Source organism: Pongo abelii, chromosome 20 (genome assembly GCF_028885655.2).
Source record: "Pongo abelii isolate AG06213 chromosome 20, NHGRI_mPonAbe1-v2.0_pri, whole genome shotgun sequence".
In the NCBI taxonomy this organism is placed as follows: Eukaryota; Metazoa; Chordata; class Mammalia; order Primates; family Hominidae; genus Pongo; species Pongo abelii.
Genome location: NC_072005.2, coordinates 63,094,284 through 63,118,850, shown reverse-complemented (window position 1 = coordinate 63,118,850; position 24,567 = coordinate 63,094,284). Strand labels below are relative to the sequence as shown.

Here is a 24,567-nt window from a genome sequence, read left to right as displayed (position 1 = left end):
GGTGTGAAATAAGGATCCCATTCAATTTACTTATACAAGAGAGGGGAGACTGAGGAGGCTTTTGACAAGGGCTACTGACATGAGTTTCACATACAAAGGCTTTAACAGGCTTTTCATCATGTCTTCTTAGAAGCCACAGCCTGTACATAAGCCAACTCCAAGCCTGAACTTCTCTAGGGATCCTTTGGGAAGACTAGATCCCATTTTTAAAACCCTTCAGTCATTCACATATAACATGCAGAATCTTCTGCTACAATTCATGAATGAACACTCTTCCCTGTTTTACCTTTTACAAAATTATTTCATCCACTCAAAAGCCTCACCTTTTTTTTTTTTAAGTATCATTTACATTGTTCTATGTGTATAATAGAATCTGGAGGGAAAGACATTGTGTGCCGAGTTTTTGAACTTCAAAATAAAATTCTACTTTTCCCAATTAAAATTCTGAAGTTGACAAATTGCCTACCAGAGTTTATACAAACTCATGCTCTTTTAAATTAGTGCATAGTATCTCTTTTCGTATGCTTTCAATGCAGTTTTATTAATCTGATATTGAAAAAAATAGTATTTCATTGGCCTAAACTGTATTTCTTCTGATCCTTGGGAGATTTAGTACTTACCATATATTTATTGGTCACCTGTTGCCTCTTCATATCCTTTGACTATGAGCTGGAGAAAAGCTTCATTTCCTAAGGGATTTTTATGAGCAATTTTATGTTAAGGATATGAATTCCACCGTTTATATGTGCTGCAATAATTTTCTCCCATTCTTAGGTTTAAAAAATATTGTATCTTTTACTATCTTTGATTATATAAAAGCTTTATAACGTTCTTATACAGCCAAATCTATGACTTGTTGACAGGAGGTGGGGAGGCTTCTGAATCTCATATGATGTTTAGCAAGGCCATTCTCATTCCATGATTAGAGTGTGTCACAGAGTCCTCTAATACTGTTTATTCCACATTTAGATAAACCACTTGAAAGTAACTTTCACATATGGAAAGAATGAATTGTTGTATAGAGCAGGATAAATTTTTCCAAAACTGTTAAACCACTGATGGTATAGGTCACTTTGTTATAATTTTCTTTATATGTGTAACAGCATGAATATGTATGTTCACACATACATGTTAAAACCTTACAAAATTTATTAGACTTTTGTTAGGCAGAATCTGTAAATTAATTCATGGGCTACTGACATCAGTATGATAGTGAATCTGTCTTACCATATAAAGGATAAAATATTTATTTATCTTTTTCATCCTCCATTAAACTTTCGTCATTCTGTTTGTATCTATAGTCGTATGTGAATTCATCACTGCATTTATTATATGCCAAAAGACTTCTGGGGTCAGGAAGTAATATTAAGAAGTCAGATGTAAAGGATCAGTGGTTTGAATGTTGGAGAAAGGGAAAACACATGGTCTGCTGAAGGTATTCCTATGTATTTTAAACTTGATGCATACAGAATCAAACATGTTTGTAGGCCAGTTTATGAGAACTGACCTATAGTTTTGGTTTCTTTTCTTCACTAGTTTTGAAATTTTAGTAATTTAACAACCTTTATTATTTTAAATGACATAGGTTTGATATAATTCATTCACCCAGATTTAGAACAGGGGTTCAAGCTTATACTTTATTTTCTACTCATCATTGGTTACTTTTCCAAGATTTCTTTTTAATTTCGATTTTGCCTTTGTTTACATGTAAATGATGAATACATCTCAGTAAACTGTCTTATTAAAAATGATTTTTTAGGCCAGGCACGGTAGCTCACGCATGTAATCTCAGCACTTTGGGAGGCCAAGGCAGGCGGATCACCTGACATCAGGAGTTAAGAGAAAAGCCTGGCTGACATGTCAAAACCCTCTCTCTATTAAAAATACAAAAATTAGCTGGGCGTGGTGGTGCAGGCCTGTAATCCCAGCTACTCAGGAAGCTGAGGCAGGAGAATCACTTGAACACAGGAGGCAGAGGTTGCAGTGAGCCAAGATTGCACCACTGCACTCAAGCCTGAGCAACAGAGCAAGACTCCATCTCAAAAAAAAAAAAAAAAAAAAAAAACTTTTGAAATAAGACATTAGTGTCTTAGAACTGTTAAATATCCAGTGAATGCTGATACAAGCCACCATCTTACCCTATATCATGGACTCTAATGTAAATCCTACTGTTAGATACCCTCCTCACCTACTTTTAGAAAAATGCCTATCATTCCTAATTAAAAAAAACTTCACAATCTCTCAGTCCTGAGCTGCTGCATCTCTTTTTATTTCTGAGATAATCATGGCTGAGATGATTGGCTTTCTATGTATAGTATGGTTATCTTTTTACTTTACATTAATGTTTGAGTAATTACTTTATGCTAGGCACGCTGCTGAGCAATTTACATGCATTATTTCATTCTTCTATTAACTTTTGAGGTAGAACCATTATTATTCCCACACTATATAAATAAGACTGAAGCTTACAAAGCACAAAATGCTGCCCCCAAATTAGAGGGCAGAAAATGGAAGTGCAAAAATTGGAACCCAGGTCTTTTTGATCCTGGAATATGTATCTTAATCCTGGGTAAGTATTCAGAGAATGAGATGGATAGTGACACAAGATACGAACTTTGGAAGGTAGCCTGGAACAAGGTGTTAGAGGCTAGGTGTTTAGGCTATTTTGAAGAATGTGTGCTTTAACTTAAAAACCATGGGATGCCACTGAGGAATTTTAATGAGGGAGAAATGAGATTAAACATATTTTTTAAAATACAAATTTGGTTGCAATGTAGACATCTGACAGAGACAATGGTGAATACAAGGAGGCCAATTAGAAAGCTACTCGAGTATCCCATGTCAAATATATTAATGTGCATTGGACAAGGACGATGGAATGGAAATGGATTCAAGAGTTGGATTCTAGACATATTCAGGAGATGAAACCTACAGGTCTTGGCAACTGATTTGATGTGGAGGGTGAGGGAGAGGAAAGAGTCAAGAATGACTCCATAGTATGAATTCTCTCATGATGAGCAAGATGTGCACGCTGCCTGAAAGATTTCCTGCAATCTTTACATTCATAGGGTCTCTCTCCAGTATGAATTCTCTGATGTAGAGTAAGAGATCCACTATAGCTAAAGGCTTTCCCACAAACATTACATTCATAAGGTTTCTCTCCAGTATGAATTCTCTGATGTTGAGCAAGGCCTGCATTCTGGCTAAATGTTTTCCTACATTCCTTACACATATAGGGTTTTTCTCCAGTATGACTTCTCTGATGTTGTGCAAGTGATGAACTATTGCTAAAGGCCTTCCCACATTCAATACATTCATAGGGTTTCTCTCCAGTATGAACCCTCTGATGTTGATCAAGGTATGCAATTTGGCTGAAGGCTTTCCTACATACTTTACATTCATAAGGTTTTTCTCCAGTATGAACTCTCTGATGTTGAGCAAGGTGTGCATACTGGCTGAAGGCTTTCCTACATTCCTTACATTCGTAGGGTCTCTCTCCAGTATGAATTCTCTGATGTACAATTAGGTATCCACGATGGCTAAAGGCTTTCCCACACACATTACACACATAAGGTTTCTCTCCTGTATGAATTCTCTGATGCTGAGCAAGAAATGAACCATTACTAAAGGCCTTTCCACATTCAATACATTCGAAAGGTCTCTCTCCAGTATGAACTCTCTGATGCTGAGTCAGGTGTGCAATCTGGCTGAAGGCTTTTTTACATTCTTTACACTGATAAGGTTTCTCTCCAGTATGAACTCTCTGATGCTGGGCCAGGTGTGCATTCTGGCTGAAGGCTTTCCTACATTCTTTACATTCATAGGGTTTCTCCCCAGTATGTATTCTCTTATGTTGTGCCAAGTTTGCACTCTGGCTGAACGTTTTCCCACATTCAACACATGCATAGGGTTTCTCCCCAGTATGAATTCTCTGATGAAGAGTAAGGGATGAGCTCTGGTTGAAGACTTTCTCACAATCATTACATTTCAAAAGTTTCTTTTCTACATAGATTTTCCTATGTTTCATTTCAACAGATTTTTTTCGGTAACTTTTCTTTTGTGGTTCATGCTTATGTGCTTTTTCTTTGGTGGGAAAACTCTGTCGTATATCAAAGATTGTATCCTGGTGGAATGTTTGCCAAGATTTGTTATATTCTTTATTTTGAACTTCTGGAAGGATTTCTTTATGAGTGATGATTAATTGACTAAGATGTACCTCTTGACTTCCCAGCTGGTTCTTATACCAGTCCTCACTTTGACAGTCTTCTCTCAAACTGGGATAGTCAAGGCTATAACTAAGATGTCTTGCTCCCACTGTCACAACTTTGGATGATTCTTCATATGTCTCTTGCTTTGATGAAAATTCACTGTTTTTAAATACATACTCCCAATCTAAAAGATATCAAGAAACAAATGTCTTTTGTATTTAATTCACTAGAAGAAACTTCTAGAACAAAAACATGTGAATAAAATACATACCAAGTTAAAGGATTTAAAAGCTTATAATGAATTCTAAAATAATGACATTATAAATAATAAGAACTTAAGAGAGTTGATTAAGGAAATAATCATTGACAACCAGTAAGGTAAATATAAGAACAAAACAATGAAGGTGGTATTCTAAAAATCATAATCATCTTTTTATATCTAAGTTAATAACAGACTTCAAACACCTTTCCTCTTTGTCATAGGTTATCCTGCATTCAAGCTCAGTTATCTTTAATAAGCCAGTTTTATGATGTTAATATGATTAAAAACTCCATTGGAATCCCAGGCCTAAAAACACTAGGCAGTATTAATATCCTTATTAGGATTCATGTAAAACTTTATGGTTGTTCATATTGTTCATAAAACTCTATGGGTAAACATCTGTAGTTAGAAAAAAGTCTTCCGAAAATCATTTTCTATGTAACAAATTCCAACCATATGTAAACTTTCAGCTGATCCCTGCAGCTAAGATGCCTTCATGTAAGAGTAGTTTTGTATCAAACTGCTTGGTCTTACTAACCTAGCACAGAACTTAGTCTGCCTTCCCCTGTCCAGTTCCAAATCAGATCACTTCATTTTTCTGCTTAAAATTTTCCTGTAGTTTCTTACTACATTTAGAATAAAGTGAAAATTCCTACCCTGGTTTATGAAACTCTACATGACCTGGTGTTCTCTGATCTTATCTTCTACTACTCTCTTGCTTGCTTACTCCACTTCAGTCATACGGGAATTCACTTTATTTCCACTTTAGGAACACCAGACTTGCGTTTCTCTGCCTGAAAAGCACTTTCCACAGATATCTGCTTGATCCCTTCTCTCATTGCACTTCTTCACTTAAGGTTCTGTTCACATATTACCTCTTCAGCATGGCCTTTGCCGAACATCCAATATGAAGTATTCCACACTCTTATGTTTCTCTTTCCTCCTGCTTTGCACTTCATAGCACTTAACTTATTTAATATCATATTACATGTTAACTTACTCTCTGTTCTTATTAGAATGTAAACATTCATGTGCAGGAACTTTTTTTCTCACCCTTGAACACCCATTGCCTAAAATAGCCTGGACAGATAGAAGGTGCTTAGTATCTTTGGAATAAATACTGAATCAATAATACATAAAACACCACACTAATTCATCCTCTTATTAGAATGACATGCTTGCATGAATGGGGTAAATGTCTGAAACCAAATGGAATATTACCACTAAACTTAAATATTATAGTGGATGATATTTGGAAGGAAAATAATCTGAAGGCAACATACTTAAATTGAGGCTGCTAATTCTGCTGTGCTACCTCAGTGCCCTTCCAAATTCCACTTTCCTCTCTAAACAGTTGCAAATCACACCCATGAATGCCCTATAGAAAGTCAACATGAAGATTAAATTCTGAAGACTCATGGGTCAAAAAAGAAATATGAAATGACTGCCAAGGAGCAATGATCTAATTAAACCCAGAATTAAGTTGATAAAACTATAATAAGGAAGTAAAAACATAGGTATAGTCACTGATGAATACTAATTCTCATTAGACTGAAAAGTTAAGGATGGATACTATAATCGTTACAGGCATGATTCTTACATTTTAGAGTGCATCAGAATTAGATAAAACTTGCTAAACTACAGATTGCTATACCCCACACACAGAGTTTTTGATTGAGTTAGTGGAGGCTGAGGGCTGAGAATCTTCATTTCTAATAAATTCACAGGTGGTGGTGCTGCTGGTCTCAAGATGACATTTTGAGCATCATTGCACTATAGCACCCACTGGAAGCATAATATAAAAAGGTACAACAAGCCAGCAGATAAAATGGAATTATAAAAAATATTCCAACATCCCAAAAGAAGATAGAGATGAGCAAATATTTTTTAATGAGAAATATTAAAGAGAAAACAATAGTAGACTCAACTCAAATTATATAAATAATTAAATATTAATGAACTCCTTATTCAGTTAAAAGGCAGAACTTATAGGAATCAACAAAATGAAAGACACAATTATATGCTGTTTATAGAAACCTCACATTACATATAAGAATACATTAATAATACAGATAAAGAAAGATGTAACATGCAAACAGTAAGCATAAGGCTAGACTGACTATATTCATGTCAGATAAAATAGACTTTAAAACTGAGTATTACCAAAGATAGAGACATACAGTAATAAAAGGATCAATTCATCAGAAGGAAATAATCTTTTATGTGTGTGCACCTAATATAAAGCCTCAAAATACATAAAACAAAAATTGAAAGTGTAAGAAATAGGTAATCCTATAGTCATAATAGGCAACTAACACATGCTTTGCTCAGAAACTGACAAAACTAGGAAAAAATAGTAACAAAGAGGATCTCAACAGGGTTAACTACTTTGATCTAATTTATATTTACACAATACTACACCCAACACTTGTACAACATGTACTCGAGTGCACACAATGTGTTCAGTAAATAAGATAGACTGTATTCTGGGGCATAAACCAAGTCTCCATAAATCCCAAAGTACTGAAACCAAGATGAGTATGCTCTCTAACCTCAACAGAGGTTAGAGGTTATTGATTTTTAAATCAGTAATACCTAGTCAACTCCAAACATCTGAGAACTAAACACATTTCTATATAAATCATGGGTCAGAGTATACAAGAGAAATTAGAAAATATCTTGGCTGATAATGACAGTACAACATATCAAAATCTGTGGGATACAGCTAAAATGGTACTTAAAGGAAAAATCTACAGTTTTCAAATGCTTATATTAGAAAACAACTAAAAGTCTAAAAAATCAATAATCTAAGATGTCACCTCAAGAAGTGAGGAAAAGACCAAAGTAAACTTAAGGAAAGTAGAAGAAAAAGTTAAGAAAGAAAATTAACAATATGGAAAAACAACAACAGAGGAAATAAAACAAAAGTAGGTTCTTTTAAAACATCAGTTATCAAGAAAAAAAGAAGATATCAGTAACACCAGAGGAGTTATCATTACATAGCCTACAGCTGTTTTTAAAAAATGTTAATAAGTTGAAAAACTCAGATGAAACACAGAAATCTCTTGAAAGACACAGCCTACCAAAGCTGATTCAACAAAAATCAGATAACTTGATTAACCCTATATCCATTAAAGCTGTTATGTAAAAAATACTTCAGGCCCAGATGTCTTCATTGGTGAATTCTATCAAATATTTAAAGAAGAAATAATACCATTTTATCCAAACTGTCAGAAAATAGAGAAAGATAAACACTTTCCAACTTGTTTTCATAAGGCTAGTATTATCTTGATACCAAAACCAGATAAAAAAATTATAAGAAAGTAAACCTGCAGGCTGGGTGCGGTGGCTCACGCCTGTAATCCCAGCACTTCGGGAGGCCGAGGCGGGCAGATCACGAGGACAAGAATCGAGACCATCCTGGCCAACGTGATGAAACCCCATCTCTACTAAAAATACAAAAATTGGCTGGGCATGGTGGCGCATGCCTGTAGTCCCAGCTACTTGGGAGGCTGAGGCAGGAGAATCGCTTGAACCCGGGAGGTGGAGGTTGCAGTGAGCCGAGATTGAGCCCACTGCACTCCAGCCTGATGACAGAGCAAGACTCTATCTCAAAAAAAAAAAAAAAAGAAAGTAAATCTGCAGACCAATGTAGCACATGTGCATAAGGCAAAATCTTTAATAAAACTGTGCAAATCAAATCCAGGAAAATATGAACAGCATCATTTTGACCAAGTAGAGTTAAACCCAAAAATGCAAGATTGGTTTCACATTTGAAAATCAATCAATGTAATTCACCATATTAAAAGGTTAAAGAAAAAAATCACATGATCATTTCAACAGATGTAGAAATAGTATCTGATCCATTTATTATAAAAATTATCAGCAAACCAGGAATAGAAAGTAACGTTTTCAAACTGATCAAGGACATCTAAGAAAAACTTACAGCTTACACTGACTTAATAGTAAAAGACAGAATACATTTCCCCTTAAGATTGGAACAGCACAAGTACATTTCCTCTTACCCCTTCAATTACACATTATATAGGAGGTCCTAGCCATTGCAATATATCAAGAAAAATAAAGTGTAAGGATCAGAAGGAAAAAAAAACTGTATTTGTAGATAGCATGATTGTCCATCCGAAAAATCCTCACGGACCTACAAAATAACTGTGAGGGCAACTATTAAATGAATCTAGCAAGGTCATAAGATGTAAAGCTAATATAAAAATCAATTTACATTTCTGCCTACTAGTGGCAAACTATTAGAAAACTGAATTGTTAAAAAATTCTATTTATTATAGCACTCAAAAAACTATTAAAGACTTAGGAAAAAAAATTTAACAGAGTACCACTACACTGGATACTGCAAAATATTCTTAAGATAAATTTTATTATTTTTCCTTTTTCTTTTTCAGACAGAGTCTTGCTATGTTGTCCAGGCTAGTCTCCAAGTCCTGGACTCAAGCAATCCTTCCAACTCAGCCTCCCAAGTAGCTGAGATTACCAGTGCACACCATCACATCCAACTTCAAGACATTTTTAAAGACTAATAAATGGCTTAATAAACCATACTTATATTAGAAGACTCAATGTTAAGAGGTCAGTTTTTTTCAACTGATGTACAAAGTCAATGTAATCCCAACAAAAATCTAAGTTTTTTGAGCAGAAATTCTCAACTTCATTCTAAAATTTATATGAAATGCAAATGATCTAAAACAGTCAAGGTAATTTTACAAATTGCACTATCTAATATCAAAACTTACTACAAAGCTACAGTAATCAAGGCAGTATGGAACTGGTGAGACAATAGACATATAGATCAATGGAACAGAAGACATTCCAGAACTATACCCACACATATGTGGTCAAGTGATGATCAGGAAAAGTAGCAAGGTGATACAATTAGGAAGGGAAAGTCTTTCCTGACAAAGGGTCTTGGGGCAACTGTATATCCATATGGAAAAAAAAATGAACCTCAACCTTTACCTCACACAAGACACATAAATTAGCTCAAAATCATTCACAGAGCTAAATATAAATGCTAAAACTTTAAAACTCCTAGAAAAATATCTTTGTGACCTGGGAGTAGCAAGAATTTCTTAGATATAAGAAGCACCAACCAAGACAAATTAATAAATTGGATTTTACAAAAATTGTAAACTTTGCCTCCAACAGAGGTGGCAGCAGAAAAAAAGGCAAGCAATAATTGGCATACATATAAGCCAATATATATAAATGATAAAGAACTTGTTTTAAGACTGTATACAGAACTCTTACAACTCATAAGATAAACAATCCAATAAAACATGGGAAAAATGTTTGAACAAAGATTTCATAAAAGTTATATGCATGGCCAGTAAGCATATGAAAAGAGACTCAACGTTATTAGTCATTCCAGAAATGCATATTAAAACCACAATACAACCTTTAGAATGACTAAAATTAAAAATACTACTGACGATACCAAGATTTGGTGAGAATGTGGATTAACTGGAAGTCTCATATAGTGCTAGAAGAATGGTATAATTCCTTCAGAAAACTGACAGTTCCTAACAGAGTTAAACATATACCTATCATATAACTCAGTTCTTCCATCTTAGATATTTACCCCCAAAAAATAAAAATATATGTTCACACAAAGTCCTGTACATGACAGCTGCATAGCAACTTTATTTATAATAGCCCCAAACTGGAAACAACCCAAATGTCCATCACCAGGTGAATGGATAAATGAAATGTTGCATTCATACATGCAACAATATAGATAAATTTCAACATCATTATGCTGAGTGAAATAAGCCAGACCTAACAAAATACATACTGTATGATTCCATTTACTTTAGATGCAAATTAATAAAAATAACAAAGATCAGATTCATGTTTGTTTGGAACTGGGAGTGGAGAGTAGGATAGATGGAAAGAGACACAAGCAATCTTTTGGGGTGATAGAAATACTAAATGTGTCTTGATTGTGGTGACAGTTTCATGGGTATATGCAAGTGTCATCAAACTGTACAATTTATATGTATCCAGTTTACTGTATGTAAATAATTCCTTAATACTGTCTGATCAAATACAATAAAACCAGAAAACTCTCTTTTAAGCAACTCTGGGTGAAAGAAAAAAATTTTTAAGGTAGATTATCTAGTATGAACAGCAGTAACAAAAACACTAAGTATCAGAATCTATAGGAGATAGACAAAGATAAACTTAGAGGAAAATTCATAGTCCTTAATAATCTCATTACTAAATAAAATAATTAAATTAATAGATTAAGCTCTCGTTTCAGCACTATGGAGATCAAAATAAATAAGAAAATTAGAAGGAAAGAATTAGTAAGGAGAAAATATTTTATGAATTAGTACAGAAAAAAACCCACAAAATTGGAAAATACTAGTAATACATAAATCCATAAGCTAGTTCTTTAAAAATAAACTGATTTATGAGTAGAGCGACCTAATAAATGTATTCTTTTTTTTTTTTTTTTTTGAGATGGAGTCTCACTCTGTCTCCCAGGCTAAAGTTCAGTGGTGTGATCTTGGCTCACTGCAACCTCCACCTCCTGAGTTCAAGTGATTCTCTGCCTCAGCCTCCCAAGTAGCTGGGATTACAGGAGCCTGCCACCATACCTGGCTAATTTTTGTACTTTTAGTAGAGGCGGGGTTTCACCATCTTGGCCAGGCTGGTCTTGAACTCCTGACCTCATGATCCACCCACCTCGGCCTCCCAAAGTGCTGGGATTACAGGTGTAAGCCACCACACCCGACCAATATATTCTTTTAAAAAAATAATAGTTATTCAAAATAAGAAATTAAAATTGGAAACCATTATACATATAAAAGAAAACTAATTGTACATTACTTTGCTCAAATTCATGAAATCTGATAACCTAAATGAAAAGGACAATTATCTAGAAAAATTAAAATGCATAAAATTTAACCAAAGACAGGCTGGGGGCAGTGGCTAACCAAAGACAGGCTGGGGGCAGTGGCTGATGCCTGTAATCCCAGCACTTTGGGCGGCCCAGGCGGGCAGATCATTTGAAGTCACAAGTTCAAGACCAGCCTGGCCAACATGGTGAAACCCAATCTCCACTTAAAATACAGAAAAATTAGCTAGGCGTGGTGGTGCATGCCTGTGATCCTAGCTACTTGGGTGGCAGAGGCAGGAGAATTGCTTGAACCTGGGAGGTAGAGGTTGCAGTGCACCACTGCACTCCAGCCTGGGCAACAGGTCAACACCTCATCTAAAAATATATATATATTAACCAAAGACAAATTATAGAGATGCCATTTACCATGGAGGATACTGAGAAAGTTATCAAAGATTCACTTCCCCACAAAGGCCTCAGCATCAGGCTTTATCTCTCAAACTCTTAAGATCAGTGATCTCATTCATTCACACTGACATCTCTAAATCAGACTATTTTTCTGAGCTCCCATCTTCTAAATCAGTTGCATGTTGCATTTCTTTGCTTTGAACTCTCCTCATCTTATATATATAACCCTCTTATGTCCACAGCCAAATTTTTCATCTTTCCTCCTATCAACCTGTTCTTCTGATTGTTTCTATTAAGTGTTATCATCTTCTAGTTACCCAGACTTGAAAATAAAATTGGCTTTCTTTTTTCTTTGCTGGTGTATAAGCCTCTGAATAATCCCAAGAATTTAGCAGAATCCTCTTCTCAAAACATAAAGTCAATGAGGCTTGGTAAAAGAATAAATAAATAAATAAATGTATCAATCCTTCAATCTAAAAGGAATGAGTAACTGAGAAAGGAAAAAAAAAACAAAACAAACAAACAAAAAAACTGGCTTTTTTTTTTTTTTTTAGACAGGCTCTTGCTTTGTTACCCAAGCCGGAGTGCAGTGGCGCGATCTCAGATCACAGGCTCAGGTGATCCTCCCACCTCAGCCTCCCACATAGATGGGATTACAGGCGCATGCCACCAGGCCTGGCTAATTTTTTTTGTGTGTGTATTTTTAGTTTTGCCATGTTGCTCAGGCTGGTCTCGAACTCCTGGGCTCAAGTGATCCACCCACTTTGGTTTCCCAAAGAGCTGGGATTATAGGCACCTGGATTTTTAAAAAATGAAACCAAGCAACTTTTATAAAACTAAAAGGCAAGGACAGGGAGATGCTGTGACATTTGGATCCAACAATAGGAAAATGGGTTACCAGAGAAGATTACTCTCAGAGAAGACTGTAACTTGTGAGAGAATATAGACAGAGAGAACAAAGTGAGGAGCTCATGCTAAAGATGCCTCAATATTTCTTCCCAGGCTTTGAGTCTTTAAGAAAAGCTACCCAGGAAACATCAATTATGAACTGAAATCTTTCAGAATTGCTGAGCTTTTCCTGGCAATGGCTTCTATCTCCCTATTTCTCTCTCACTCACCAGGGCATGGGCCTCTTGTTCCCTCCTTCTTCACCATCCAGGGCTCTTTTCCTTGCTCCAATAATGAGATCACATCTGGCTTAGAAACAGAAACTCCTGCTTACAAAAAACAAAAGGGGAATTAGGCAGGTCTATAAATAAGATCAAGTTTCTGCATCATCATGAAGGTGGGAGAATAATGGGAGGGAGCTGAGGAATAAGAATGGGGAAGATGAAGCTGCCAATTCTACAAATTCAACCTGTTTTGGGAAGCACAAGAAAGGGAAATTTAGTGAAGCATGTCAGAGGTTTCCCAAATATTACATTGGAGCTCAGTCCCATGTGCAGATTCTGAATTAAGGGGAGATGTCCTTACCCAATGATACCAAGCTCCTGTAGTTCTCCAACATCACTTTCCTGTACAAATTCCTCTGAGCAGGGTTCAGCCATTCCCATTCCTCTTGAGAGAAACTTACAGCCACATCCCCAAATGTCACCAAATCCTGAAATGACATAAACACATTCTTGCTCAACTAGTGTTCATATCCTCACATGAGCCTAAGTTAAAAAGTTAAATTGTCTATACTTTTAGAGAAAAATATTGCACATAGCAAAACTTTCTGACAGTATCTTAGGTTCTGAGCAACACGTCATGTAATTGCTAGATGACTTCTTTGTGCTTTGTTTTGATATTCTGTCATGCAAAGTATACAATTTGAGAGATAATCCTACTGGTAGAGAAAGGATTTATCACACACACAAAATTGGAAAACAACAGAACACTGTAAATCAAGTATAAAATATGTTATTCATACTAAATGCCAGAGTGTTTCTCAATATTGGAAAATCAGATACACCGGGGCAGTAGAGAGCTTCAAGGAGGAAACAGGCTGAGTTAAGCTTTATAATGTGTACATGGTTGAATCTGGCATTTTTCCAAACTCAGTACAATGGAATGGTCAATGTTCCAGAGACATCAATAGGGTTGTATAAAAATATATATAAATATGTTTGGTGCTTATAATATTGACTTTCCAAAATTAAATATATAATAGAAACAGTAAACAAAGTTATATACTGACTTGCAAAAACATGGCTTAAACGTATACCATAACAGAGAGCAATCAAGAAGCTGAGTGACAGATCACCTGATGTGTGAAAGTATGCCACTGAATTTGTGCTTGGTGGCAAAGACAACATTTGCCAACCAGCTGTCAAAGTGATGCATCTCATCTCACTGATGACATAAGGTATCTCACTTATTTTTTACATTTCACATTACACATTTCACAATGACAACCTAGGTCTTGTGTGTGTTGAATTTTAAACATTTGTTTTACACAAATTCCTCCCCTGTAGATGGTTTAAATGAATGGCAGGCATATGGTTTAGATGAACAGCAGCTTGATGTCACAAAAGGTATCTGAATCAGGCCAGGTGTGGTGGTGCATGCCTAAAGCCCCAGGTACTCAAGAGGCTGAGGCAGAAGGATTGCCTAGGATGCTTGAGTCCAGCCTGGGCAATACAGTGAGACCCCGTTTCTAAAGACAAACAAATAAAAAGGTATCTGAATCAAAACAAGAAAAAATTTGTCACAGATAAAATGAAGTTGATCTCAAAGACTATGACTTCTAATGTCTTGAGAAGAAGAAGAGTAATATTACAATAAATGTTTGAATCTGTATAATCAGTACTTGATAAGAAGGAATCAAAGAAGTACAATAAAAGTTACTTCAATATGGGACAAATGTCCATTGGAAATAAAAATTTTCCTGAGACTGTGTGTAAGAGGCAACAAATGATTGCCTAACAGCTCTTGATAACCCCACTAAGTTGTAAAGATAGTTGGTAACTTACAATCGTGCTACATGAGACAAAATAATAGTAATTTAAGCACTATTAATTTACTTAAATAGTGAATGTCTCCAAGTCTGATAATAAAATGCATCAAAAAATACCTACAGCTCTCACTAGAGAAACATACACAATCGTGCCTGTTTGATGAGCAAGAGAGTTTTTAAAATGTTACAGTACAGCTCCCAAATAATACTACCGAATGTTGAATTAAGGATCTTTAAGATAACATGGAACAAGACCTAGTTTGCTCCCTAAAAATTAAAAATGGGTATTCTTCCTAACAAGATAAATCAGCTCAAGACTTACCAGGGCTTGTTGTATGGTTAGGCATATGCATCTTGGTTTTGACATGTCACAGAGCAAAGCCTGCTCTTAAGCTGGGCTGACACAGAAACGGCATTCAATGGTACACACCTGAACATACTGATTTCTTAAATACTGAAATATTGCCACACTCAATGATAAACAGCTACTTCACTGAGTGCTGCTAGTGACCACACCAGATTTCTCCATAAGGAATTCAGCAACTGAAGATTAATGCCCAGCATGGCAGCAAACTCCAGGATCCCAGCTAGGATAAGTTCTGCTCTGTGCCTTTACCTTGTTGATTGTCAAATATGAACATCACCCCTACTCTTATATGACCCTTTGCAGAGTAATGCTCCTATTGAAGAAATACTCAAATACATCAGTGATTTTATTTAGAAACCTTTTCAATGGAAAAAAAATGAGTCAATGTTAATTGTTACTGCCAAAAAAATGCACAAAAATGTTAAGGAGGTTATCTATAAAGAAAGCAAAAGTATGGCTCCAAGAAATATCAATTACATGCATCAGCTGCTTAAAAAGCTTCCATCTCTGAAACACTTCTTAATACAAGGAAATCTGAGGAAGTGACTTGTTGCTTCAAAGAAGGAAAGGAATGTGAATCAGGTCTAAAAATTAAAATTTGTGCTGGATAGGCCTGGGCACTGCTAATCATCAATTCTACTGTAACTCAAACACTTCAACACAAACTCTTTAAAATTTTGTGGAGGAAAGTGTTCCACACACATCATTTATTCTGCAGACATTAGCGAAGCAGCTTTTGCAACATAAAGTCCTTAAGTGACATTTTTTATCTGCACACATGAACTAATAGATTCTGTGTTTTAACTATCTGACATTTTCCTCTCAGCCAATGAGACCATGAATACCTTGTAAATGTTTTTTATATTTATTTAGATTTAATTTAAAAAACTGCCATCATTAAAGAAACTTAAAATATACTTTCCAGTATTTCTACCCTCAGTGATTTCCCCCCACTCCTTTGTTTTAATTTGATTTTTTGGGAGACAGGATCTTGCTCTGTCGCCCAGGCTGGAGTGCAGTGTCACAATCATGGCTGATTGCAGTCTCAACCTGCCAGGCTTGAATGATCCTCCCAACCTTGGCCTCTCAAGCAGCTGGGACCACAGGCACTCATCACCAGGCGCAGGTAATTTTTTTTTATTTTAGGTACAGATGATGTCTCACTATGTTGCCCAGGCTGGTCTCAAATTCCTGGGCTGAAGCAATCCTCCTGCCTTGGCCTCCCAAAGTGCTAGGATACTGGGATTGTTTACAGGTGTGAGCCACCTCACCCAGCGAATTTTTTCCATTTTTAAGTTAAAGAATTGGAAGTCTTTCACCCCCATGCCTACTCCCGTGTCACCCTACCTCCTAAAAGCAATTATAATTTATAGTTAGTATAATCTGTTCAAATGGTTCCTTATACTTATGTCTATGATTATGTATATAATTTCATTTACCGATAATGTCACTTTTATTGGCTGAGTAATATTATACAGTATAATTATGCCCTATCTTATTTACTAACCCCCATGCTTATTTTCAGTTGGGTAAATCTTAATTTTTGTTGTTGTTGTTTGTGTTTTTGAGATGGAGTCTCGCTCTGTCGCCCAGGCTGGAGAGCAGTGGCACGATCTTGGCTCACTGCAACCTCCACCTCCCATGTTCAAGCAATTATCCTGCCTCAGCTTCCCAAGTAGCTGAGATTACAGGGGCCCACCACCACACCCAGCTAATTTTTGTATTTTTAGTAGAGATGGGGTTTCATCATGTTGGCCAGGCTGGTCTTGAACTCCTGACCTCAGATGATCCACCCACCTCGGCCCCCCAAAGTGCTGGGATTACAGGTGTGAGCCATCACACCCAGCCAGATAAATCTTAATTCTTTACTATGATGTTGCATAGGTCTTGAATTATTTTCTTAAAATCGATTCATAGATGTCGTTCTCTCCATTGAGACCAGGATTTCACAAAATTACTTAACCTCAAAAAAATTTTTAATTACACTATTTTGACCCAGCAACAATACGGTCAAATTGTTTTTTAATTGAAAAAACAATTCAGGGTAGGAGTAAAGTGTTGGCTTGCACTCAAAGACATACTCGAAGAGTTCTTCAGGTAGAAGTAATACAGAAGGAAAATGGAAGCATGAAAACACAAGAAGAAATTAAGAGTTCTAAAGCAGTAACTATAAATAGAGCAATAAGAATATTGTGGAGTTAAATCATCATAGGCATCTTATCCTGTTCAGGAAGTGATAAGGGTACTAATCATAGGAAGAAGACTACAGAAGAAAGAAGGATTACTACATATGAGTAATGGATGAATATTATCTTAGAAAAGCCACTAAAAGAACAATAAAAATTATGTACAATTACTAAAATAATAAGGAAAAATACCTGACTTAACCAAAAAAAAGCAAAAAAGGAGAAACAAAGGAAAAAAGAACAGATGGGATAAATGGAAAACAAACAGAAATACAGTAGCTTTAAACACATATCTATAAGTATTAAATCTGTAATAAACACTAAAAGATTAAGATTATCAGCCTAGCTTTTTTAAAACTAGCCAATTATATGCTGCTTACAAGAGGTATACTTTAAATATAATCTTTGAAGGCAGAGGTTCTCAAAAACCATGCATTAAAATCATCCTGGATACCTGTAACCCAGCTACTTGGCTACTTGGGAGGCTGAGGCAGGAAGACAGCTGGAGGCCAGAAGTTCAAAACCAGCCTGGGCAACATAGTGAGACCCCATCTCAAAAAAAATAATCATCATCCTGGGAAACCCAATAAAAATGTGTTTTCTTAGGCGCCACCAAGAGACCATGATTCAGGAGGTCTGGGGTGGGGTCCTGGAAAGAGCATTTGGGCTAATGGGTTCCATCTATTCTATACATCATACTTTCAGCTTTTTCTTTCTTCTGTTACCAAATCAGTAGCAGGAAAGAAGAGGTGGCTAGCTCTAGCTATCCTGGTCTCACTCACAGATAAGGAATTCATCGGAATGCCTATTACCAACCAGGCACAATTCTAAGAGTCAGGAATACAAAGGTGAACAAAACAAAGTTCCTCCTCTTAATATCCTAACAAAGGAGAAAAACATTAAACATAAGGTCATACATGTCAGGTAGTGACATGTGTGACAAAAAACAAAAGAAGGTAAAGGGGGATTAAGAGTGATAGGGTGTTTATTGTAGATAATATGGTCAAGGTAAGTCTAAATGAAGAGGTAAGGTTTGAACAACAATCTGAATGAAATGGGAGAGCAAGCTATGTCAACATGTAGGGGGACGGGGGAGCAAATGCAAAAGTCCAGAGACAAGAAAAAGCACAGTAAGTCTGAGGGACAGCAAATTCACAACTGTGATTAAAATGAAGAGAGGTAAATACTTGTAGAAAATGAGGTCTAGGAAAGCCAGGACCTGAAGCACAAAGGGCCTTATAGGCCATGGTTAGGACACTAGATTTCATTCCAAGTAAGATAGGAAGGCAATGAAGGTTCTGGGCATGGAAGTGAAATAATGAGCCCCTTCACAGTCTCACTACAGTGTCCCTCATCATTTTCTACCACCCTCTTCATATCATCACTCATCATCATCGACATTACTGACCCTCAATTTTTATTACAACTTCTTACATCTGACTCAGTCACTAACTGGTTACGTGGACATGTCACTTTCTTCCCCTGGCCTCTTTTTCTTCATCTGTAGAATGAGAAACTTGGACAAGATCACCCATAATTATCTTCCTGGCTTTACTGTTTTATAAGCCTAAGACTGTGCTGTCTAATACAGTAGCTACTAGCTACATATGGCTAAATTTAAATCCATTAACATTAAAAATTCAGTTTCTCAGTCATGCTAGCATATACAAGTCTTTGTAGCCACATCTGGCTAGTGGCTACTATGTTAAACACTGCAGATATAGAACATTTCTATTGTCAATCATCACAGAAAGTTCTATTGGACAGTGCTGTACTAGTTGATTTCTACATCTGCCTCACCTTACTCTTTCTCCATTTTCCATATTTTAACCTAGAGGGGTGTGTGTGTGTGTGTGTGTGTGTGTGTGTGTGTGTGTGTGTGTGTGTGTGTGTGTGTGTGTGTGTGTGTGTGTGTGTATATTTAACCTGTATAATGTATTTAACCTCTATGTATTTTTCTCTAAGTGCAGAGAATTTTTTTTTACTAAATGAATAATCCATCCCTTTCCCACTGATTTAAAATAATATCAGCATATCACATAATAAACTAGTGTACATTAAATTCTATGAAGACAAAGACAGGGCCTATTTATCACAGCACTTAGCACAAGGTCTTTATTTTTATTTATCACAGCACTTAGCACAAGGCCTTTAATAACCATATGTTCAGTGAATGAAGATTTCCATTCTTATGGAATTCTTATACTTGGATTTGTTTCTTAACATATATGTTTCTTCTGGCTCCATTCCACACTATCAACTGTTTTCATTATTATAGACATATACAGCTTTTATTTTAATGCAGATTCAAGTGCTCTCCCATTAGTCTTTTTCAAAACAAAGTTCTGCTATTTTTTACATATTAATTCCACTAATCTTAACTGGATGACCTAGAATAACATAGCTGTGGACACTCAGAATGTCCCTAAAATGGTACCTCATTATTCCCTAGAATACTGTTCTTCAAAGCCCATGGAGTGCCTGGAAAAATCCCTGCCCTAGCTGACCCACACTTTAATATTCAAGACTCAACACATGTCACTCCTCAAAATCACTTTGAGCAACAGACTTTGCCCTGTTCTGTGACTAAGACCACCTGATAACCCTCCTGTCTTGCCTTCTTTTCAAACCTAGGTCTACGGAAAAGCTTTATTTATGCTAGTGGTTACATCTGAACATACACCTCAGTCTCAATGAATCAACTTACTACAATGAAGGTTTACATATGCCAATGAGTGTATTTTTGCATCTTGAGAGCTTCTAACAGACACTAAACCCAGAGGAGGTGCTGAACTATTTCTTGAGTTAAGATAAAAATGCTGGCTGTGGAAAAAAAGATAACTAGGCTTTTGGAGACTTTTACTGGAAAGCAAGATATGAGGAACGAGTCACTGGATGAATGGAACCTTGTTAGGTTGCAGAATTTTGGAAGAAAAACAAAATGTTTGTATAACCTAAAAAATAAGATGGCATTTTAGGGAAGAGAGAAGAAATGCTTCCTTACCTTGGACATGGCTTTAAGGATTCCAGAATTTGACAGTTCTTCTGTCCTACTCCTTCAGCTCCTCTCTGGGAGAGGGACAGTATCCTGAGAAAGTCGAGCTGGAGAAGGAAAAGAAACCATAAAATTCCAGCTGCCCTGCAGCTCTCAGTATCATCAGCCTAGAAACCTTTCCTTCTCTTTCTCCTTCTTTCCCCAACCTCAGGAGTAAATTAGAGGTATCACTGAGCAAGTCATTTATATCTAAATTTACAATTCTTTTTCCCACATGCTTTGGATCTTAAGAATACAACATGCAGGCCAGGCGCGGTGGCTCACGCCTGTAATCCCAGCACTTTGGGAGGCCGAGGCAGGCGAATCACGAGGTCAGGAGATCGAGACTATCACGGCTAACACGGGGAAACCCCCTCTCTACTAAAAAATATACAAAATTAGCCAGGTGTGGTGGCGGGCGCCTGTAGTCCCAGCTACTGGGGAGGCTGAGGCAGGAGAATGGCATGAACCCAGGAGGCGGAGCTTGCAGTGAGCCAAGATCGCACCACCACACTCCAGCCTGGGCCACAGAGTGAGACTTTGTCTCAAAAAAAAAAAAAAAAAAGAATACAAAATACATGTTCTGTGCTTAAGTTACCTCCCCATTTATAATTTAAAACAAAAACAGCAATTACAGAATGGCATTACCAAGCAAGGATTTCCCCCTCTATCACACATGAAGGCTCTTCATCGGAGTAATTATTCAAGGCATCATAGTAATAAGTAATTAAGCCAAACTGGAAACCAGGTCTAACTTTTAATTCTTTCCACCCGATCATGATGTTGAAAGGAAATATGTCCCCACCCTTTCTGCAAGGATGAGAGATAAAGCTACAAAGTGAAATTTCTGAGAGAAAGCATCTCCATACACAGAGTGAGTATCAGATGGTCCATGTGGTGTGGTGGACACTCGATCAAAGAGTCAAGACGGCCTACTTCAGGTCCTGGCTTATGACGACCCACAACTGAAAACTAATCTCTTGACTTTTCTGGGCAATCTCCTCAGAGAGAAAGAAGGAGAGAGGGAGGGAGGGGCAGGCTATGCATGAACAGTCATCCAAACCCCCTATCATGAATTCTTGTCCACAGACCTCACTGCCTTGAAGAATAAAGCCATTACCTAAGAAGTGGCATAACTTAGTGGTAAGAACTACTAGGCTTAAGGATCAGAACACCTGGTCTCAAACAGCCAAACCACCACATGCTACCTATACAACCTCTGGCAAGTTAGGTAACCACTGCAAACCTGTTTCTCTATCAGTGAAATGGTAACTATTCCCTATCAATTGTTGGGAGGATTCTGAAATGATCTACATAAAGCATTGAGCACAGTGCTTGGTATATCCTTTCTTAAATAAATTTTCATCTTTCTGACATTTATTTTCATAAACAGCACATGGTAGGTCTCCCATTCCTTTTTCCTTTTAAATTCCTCACATGCCCCCAGAGACTGAGAGGGATGGAAAAACTACTGTGCCAGAGGACAAGCAGCCAGCGTGGTCAGCTTTTCAGGCTTAAGGCTGAGGCTCCTGTCTGTCTCTCCCTTTCCAGCTCTCGTCCCCTCTCCCTTTCTCCATCTTTTCCCCTTTATCTCAATCTCTCTGTCTCTCCACCACAACAGCAGTCTCCCAAACCCCAGAGCACACCAGCATCTCCAAGCACCCACACAGCTTCCTGCCCACACAAATCACAGACAACAAACCACACAGTTTCTCATTCTGGCACCTCCCCTGGCAACCTATGGACATGCCCCCACATTGTAGCCCACCCTGCTCTCACAATGGGTCATATAAGGCCATTCTGACTCACACTGTCACACTCACTGTCGGGATGACATACAGTGCTAAGTCACACCATCTCCCTCAGTCTCACGTAATCACACACACTGTCATGCACAGTCTCAGTCACATACAATCTTAGTCCAACAACAAAAACTCTGTTCACATACAGTTTCACATACAGTGACACAGTCTCACACACTGTCACACAAATTCTGTCGCAGTTTCACGTGGTCCCACATCAACAGCCACACACCGTACACAACCACACATAGCCTCACACACGGTGACATGGTCTCACATACTGTTACAGTCTCACCTAATCCTACACACACGGTCAAGCTCTATTCACAAAGTCACACACACTGTCACACAGTCTTACATTATCCCACACACACAGGTCACACACACAGTGACATGGTCTTACACACTGTTCACACGTGGTCTACACATAATGACAGTTTAACACTGTCACACATTCCCAGTCTCACACATAGTGATGTGGTCTTAAACACATACAGTGTCACACAGTCCCACACGGTCCCATATACTGTCAAAGGCTCCCGCACACACAGGGGCAACGGTCTCATACTGTCACACACATTCTCACACCCAGTCTCATATTGTCACACACAGTCCCACATTTGTCCCACATGGTCTCACACTGACACACATATTCACACACGGTCTCACATTCTCACACTGTCACACACGGTCTCAAATTCTCACACAGTCACACATGGACTCACACACGGTTCCACACTGTCAAACACATTGTCACACACGGTTCCTTAATGTCTCACACATTCTCACACACTGTCACACACGGTCCCACACATGGTGGCATGGCCGCTCCCGGCGTCAGCTCCATCCCGCGCTCCTCACCGCCTCCTCCCTCCGGTGGGCACCTCCTTCTGTGCGGTCCTTGGAGGCCGGGGCTGGGCCAGGGCCCGGGCCAGGGCTCGATGCTGGCCGCCAGCCGCGCTCACAAAGGCGCCGCAGCCGTAGGGCAGGCCGCAGGGGCCGCTGGGAAATGGAGTCCGGGGCCGGCACGGCGCAGAGGATGCTGGGATGTTGGCCGAGGGTCCCGGGCGGCCGCAGGTCCCGCCTCTCAGTTGCGGTTAGTTTCTGCTGCGCCCCCTTCCCTAGTAAGCCCACCTCCGCTGGCCTTCAGAACCCCACCCGGACTAGCTGAGCCCTCTCAGGCCGTTCGACTGTCCGCTCCCCCACCCGTTCGACCCGAGGCCTGTGAGGACCCGCTCTGACTGCGCAGGCGCAGCTGGCTCAGGTCCCCAAAGGCTGCCAGACCGGGGTGCTAGCGCGGTGAGGCGCACGCGCAGTGGCCGCGTCCGCGCTCGAGCGCTCCGGGTGGGGCTGTGAGCCCATCGCTGAGAAAAGGGAGCTGGAGGACCAGTGTGGAGCCTGAGCCAGCTGGAAAGGGGCCCGGTAGGACGTACGTGTGATTAAGCGCTCTGGCGGCCCGGGCTTTCTCTTTCCCTTTCTGTTTCTTCTCTCTCCGCCTTGCCCTGTCTTTCATTCGCCATTTATTGAGCGCCTGCTGTGTCGGCCACTGTCGTGGGCCCTGGGCACACAGCAGTGAACAAGCAGACAAAATCCCCACCTCATGGAGCAGCATTCTAATGCGGGAGGAATTCAATGGGAAAAAATTAATAATAAAGGACACTGATGCATATTGGGAAGTAATGCGTATTATCAAGAAAAGCGAAACAGTATTAAGATCATTCTTTCAGTTCTTCGTTCTTTCAGTTATGCCCTCTGAATCAGTGGAAAAAACACAAGGTGCATTTTTTTTCTATTATCTCAACGACAACTAATCATAACAGAAGACTTCTCTGACCAATATAGGGGAATTTCCCACACATCCCAAGCAAGCAATGAGTTCAGTGAGTTCTGCAGCGGGCACCAGCTGGGTGTCCTCCAGTTCAGTTCCGACGCCGTCTACTTGGAGATGGGTCAGACACCATTCGCTGAGGGCTCAGTCCCCAAGCCTGCCTCCCCCTTCCCACTAGTCACAAGTCCAGCCTCTGGAACATCTGACCCCACCAGCTTCGAATTGGGATTTTCACTATCCACTCTTTGCGGTTCGATATTTTGCTAGAGTGGCTCACGGAACTCAGGAAACACTTATGTTTACTAGTTTATTATAAAGGATATTACAAATGATATAGATGAAGAGATGCATAGGGCAAGGTACAGAAAAAAGGGTGTTGCACCTTCCAGGAACCTCCACGTGTTCAGCTGTGTGGAAGCTCTCTAAACCCTATCTTTTGGGAGTTTTACAGCGGCTTCATTACATAGGCATGGTTGATTAAAATCCCGTCCCCTCCTTAGGGTTGGGGGTGGGGTTGAATGTCCCAACCTTCTAGTCATGCCTTGGTCTTTCCATAACCAGTCCCCATCCTGAAACTCTATAGGGGTTGCAAGCTGTCAACTCATTAGCAAAAAATCAGTTTTTACTCTTACTTTGTAGTTTCTAAGGATTTTAGAAGTT

At 38.5% G+C, this 24,567-nt stretch overlaps 1 protein-coding gene across 6 annotated transcripts; it reads right to left on the bottom strand.

Moving 5' to 3' along the window:
- Positions 1–1,608: 1,608 nt before the first annotated feature.
- Positions 1,609–23,359, bottom strand: ZNF583 (zinc finger protein 583). 6 transcript variants are annotated; one of them, XM_009233178.4, is made up of 5 exons: positions 22,941–23,359; positions 20,248–20,345; positions 13,226–13,352; positions 12,871–12,966; positions 1,609–4,392 (listed from the first exon to the last, which is right to left on the bottom strand). In XM_009233178.4, the coding sequence occupies exons 2-5, from the start codon at positions 20,254–20,256 to the stop codon at positions 2,915–2,917; spliced, it is 1,710 nt and encodes a 569-aa protein (XP_009231453.1). In that variant the 5' UTR covers positions 20,257–20,345; positions 22,941–23,359; the 3' UTR covers positions 1,609–2,914. The 6 variants fall into 6 exon arrangements, with proteins under 6 accessions (XP_009231453.1, XP_009231452.1, XP_063575824.1 ...); XM_009233177.4 differs by having other exon boundaries at positions 12,871–12,969; positions 22,941–23,319; XM_063719754.1 differs by lacking the exon at positions 22,941–23,359 and adding an exon at positions 22,893–22,917 and having other exon boundaries at positions 12,871–12,969.
- Positions 23,360–24,567: the final 1,208 nt, after the last annotated feature.

Excerpts from the sequence above, each read along its gene's own strand:
- ZNF583 (XM_009233177.4), bottom strand. Across the intron at positions 12,970-13,225 it reads CAGGAGCTTGGTATCATTGG|CAGGAGTTTCTGTTTCTAAG; the intron begins GTAAGGACATCT and ends GTTTTTTGTAAG. Across the intron at positions 4,393-12,870 it reads AACAAGAGGCCCATGCCCTG|ATTGGGAGTATGTATTTAAA; the intron begins GTGAGTGAGAGA and ends GATATCTTTTAG.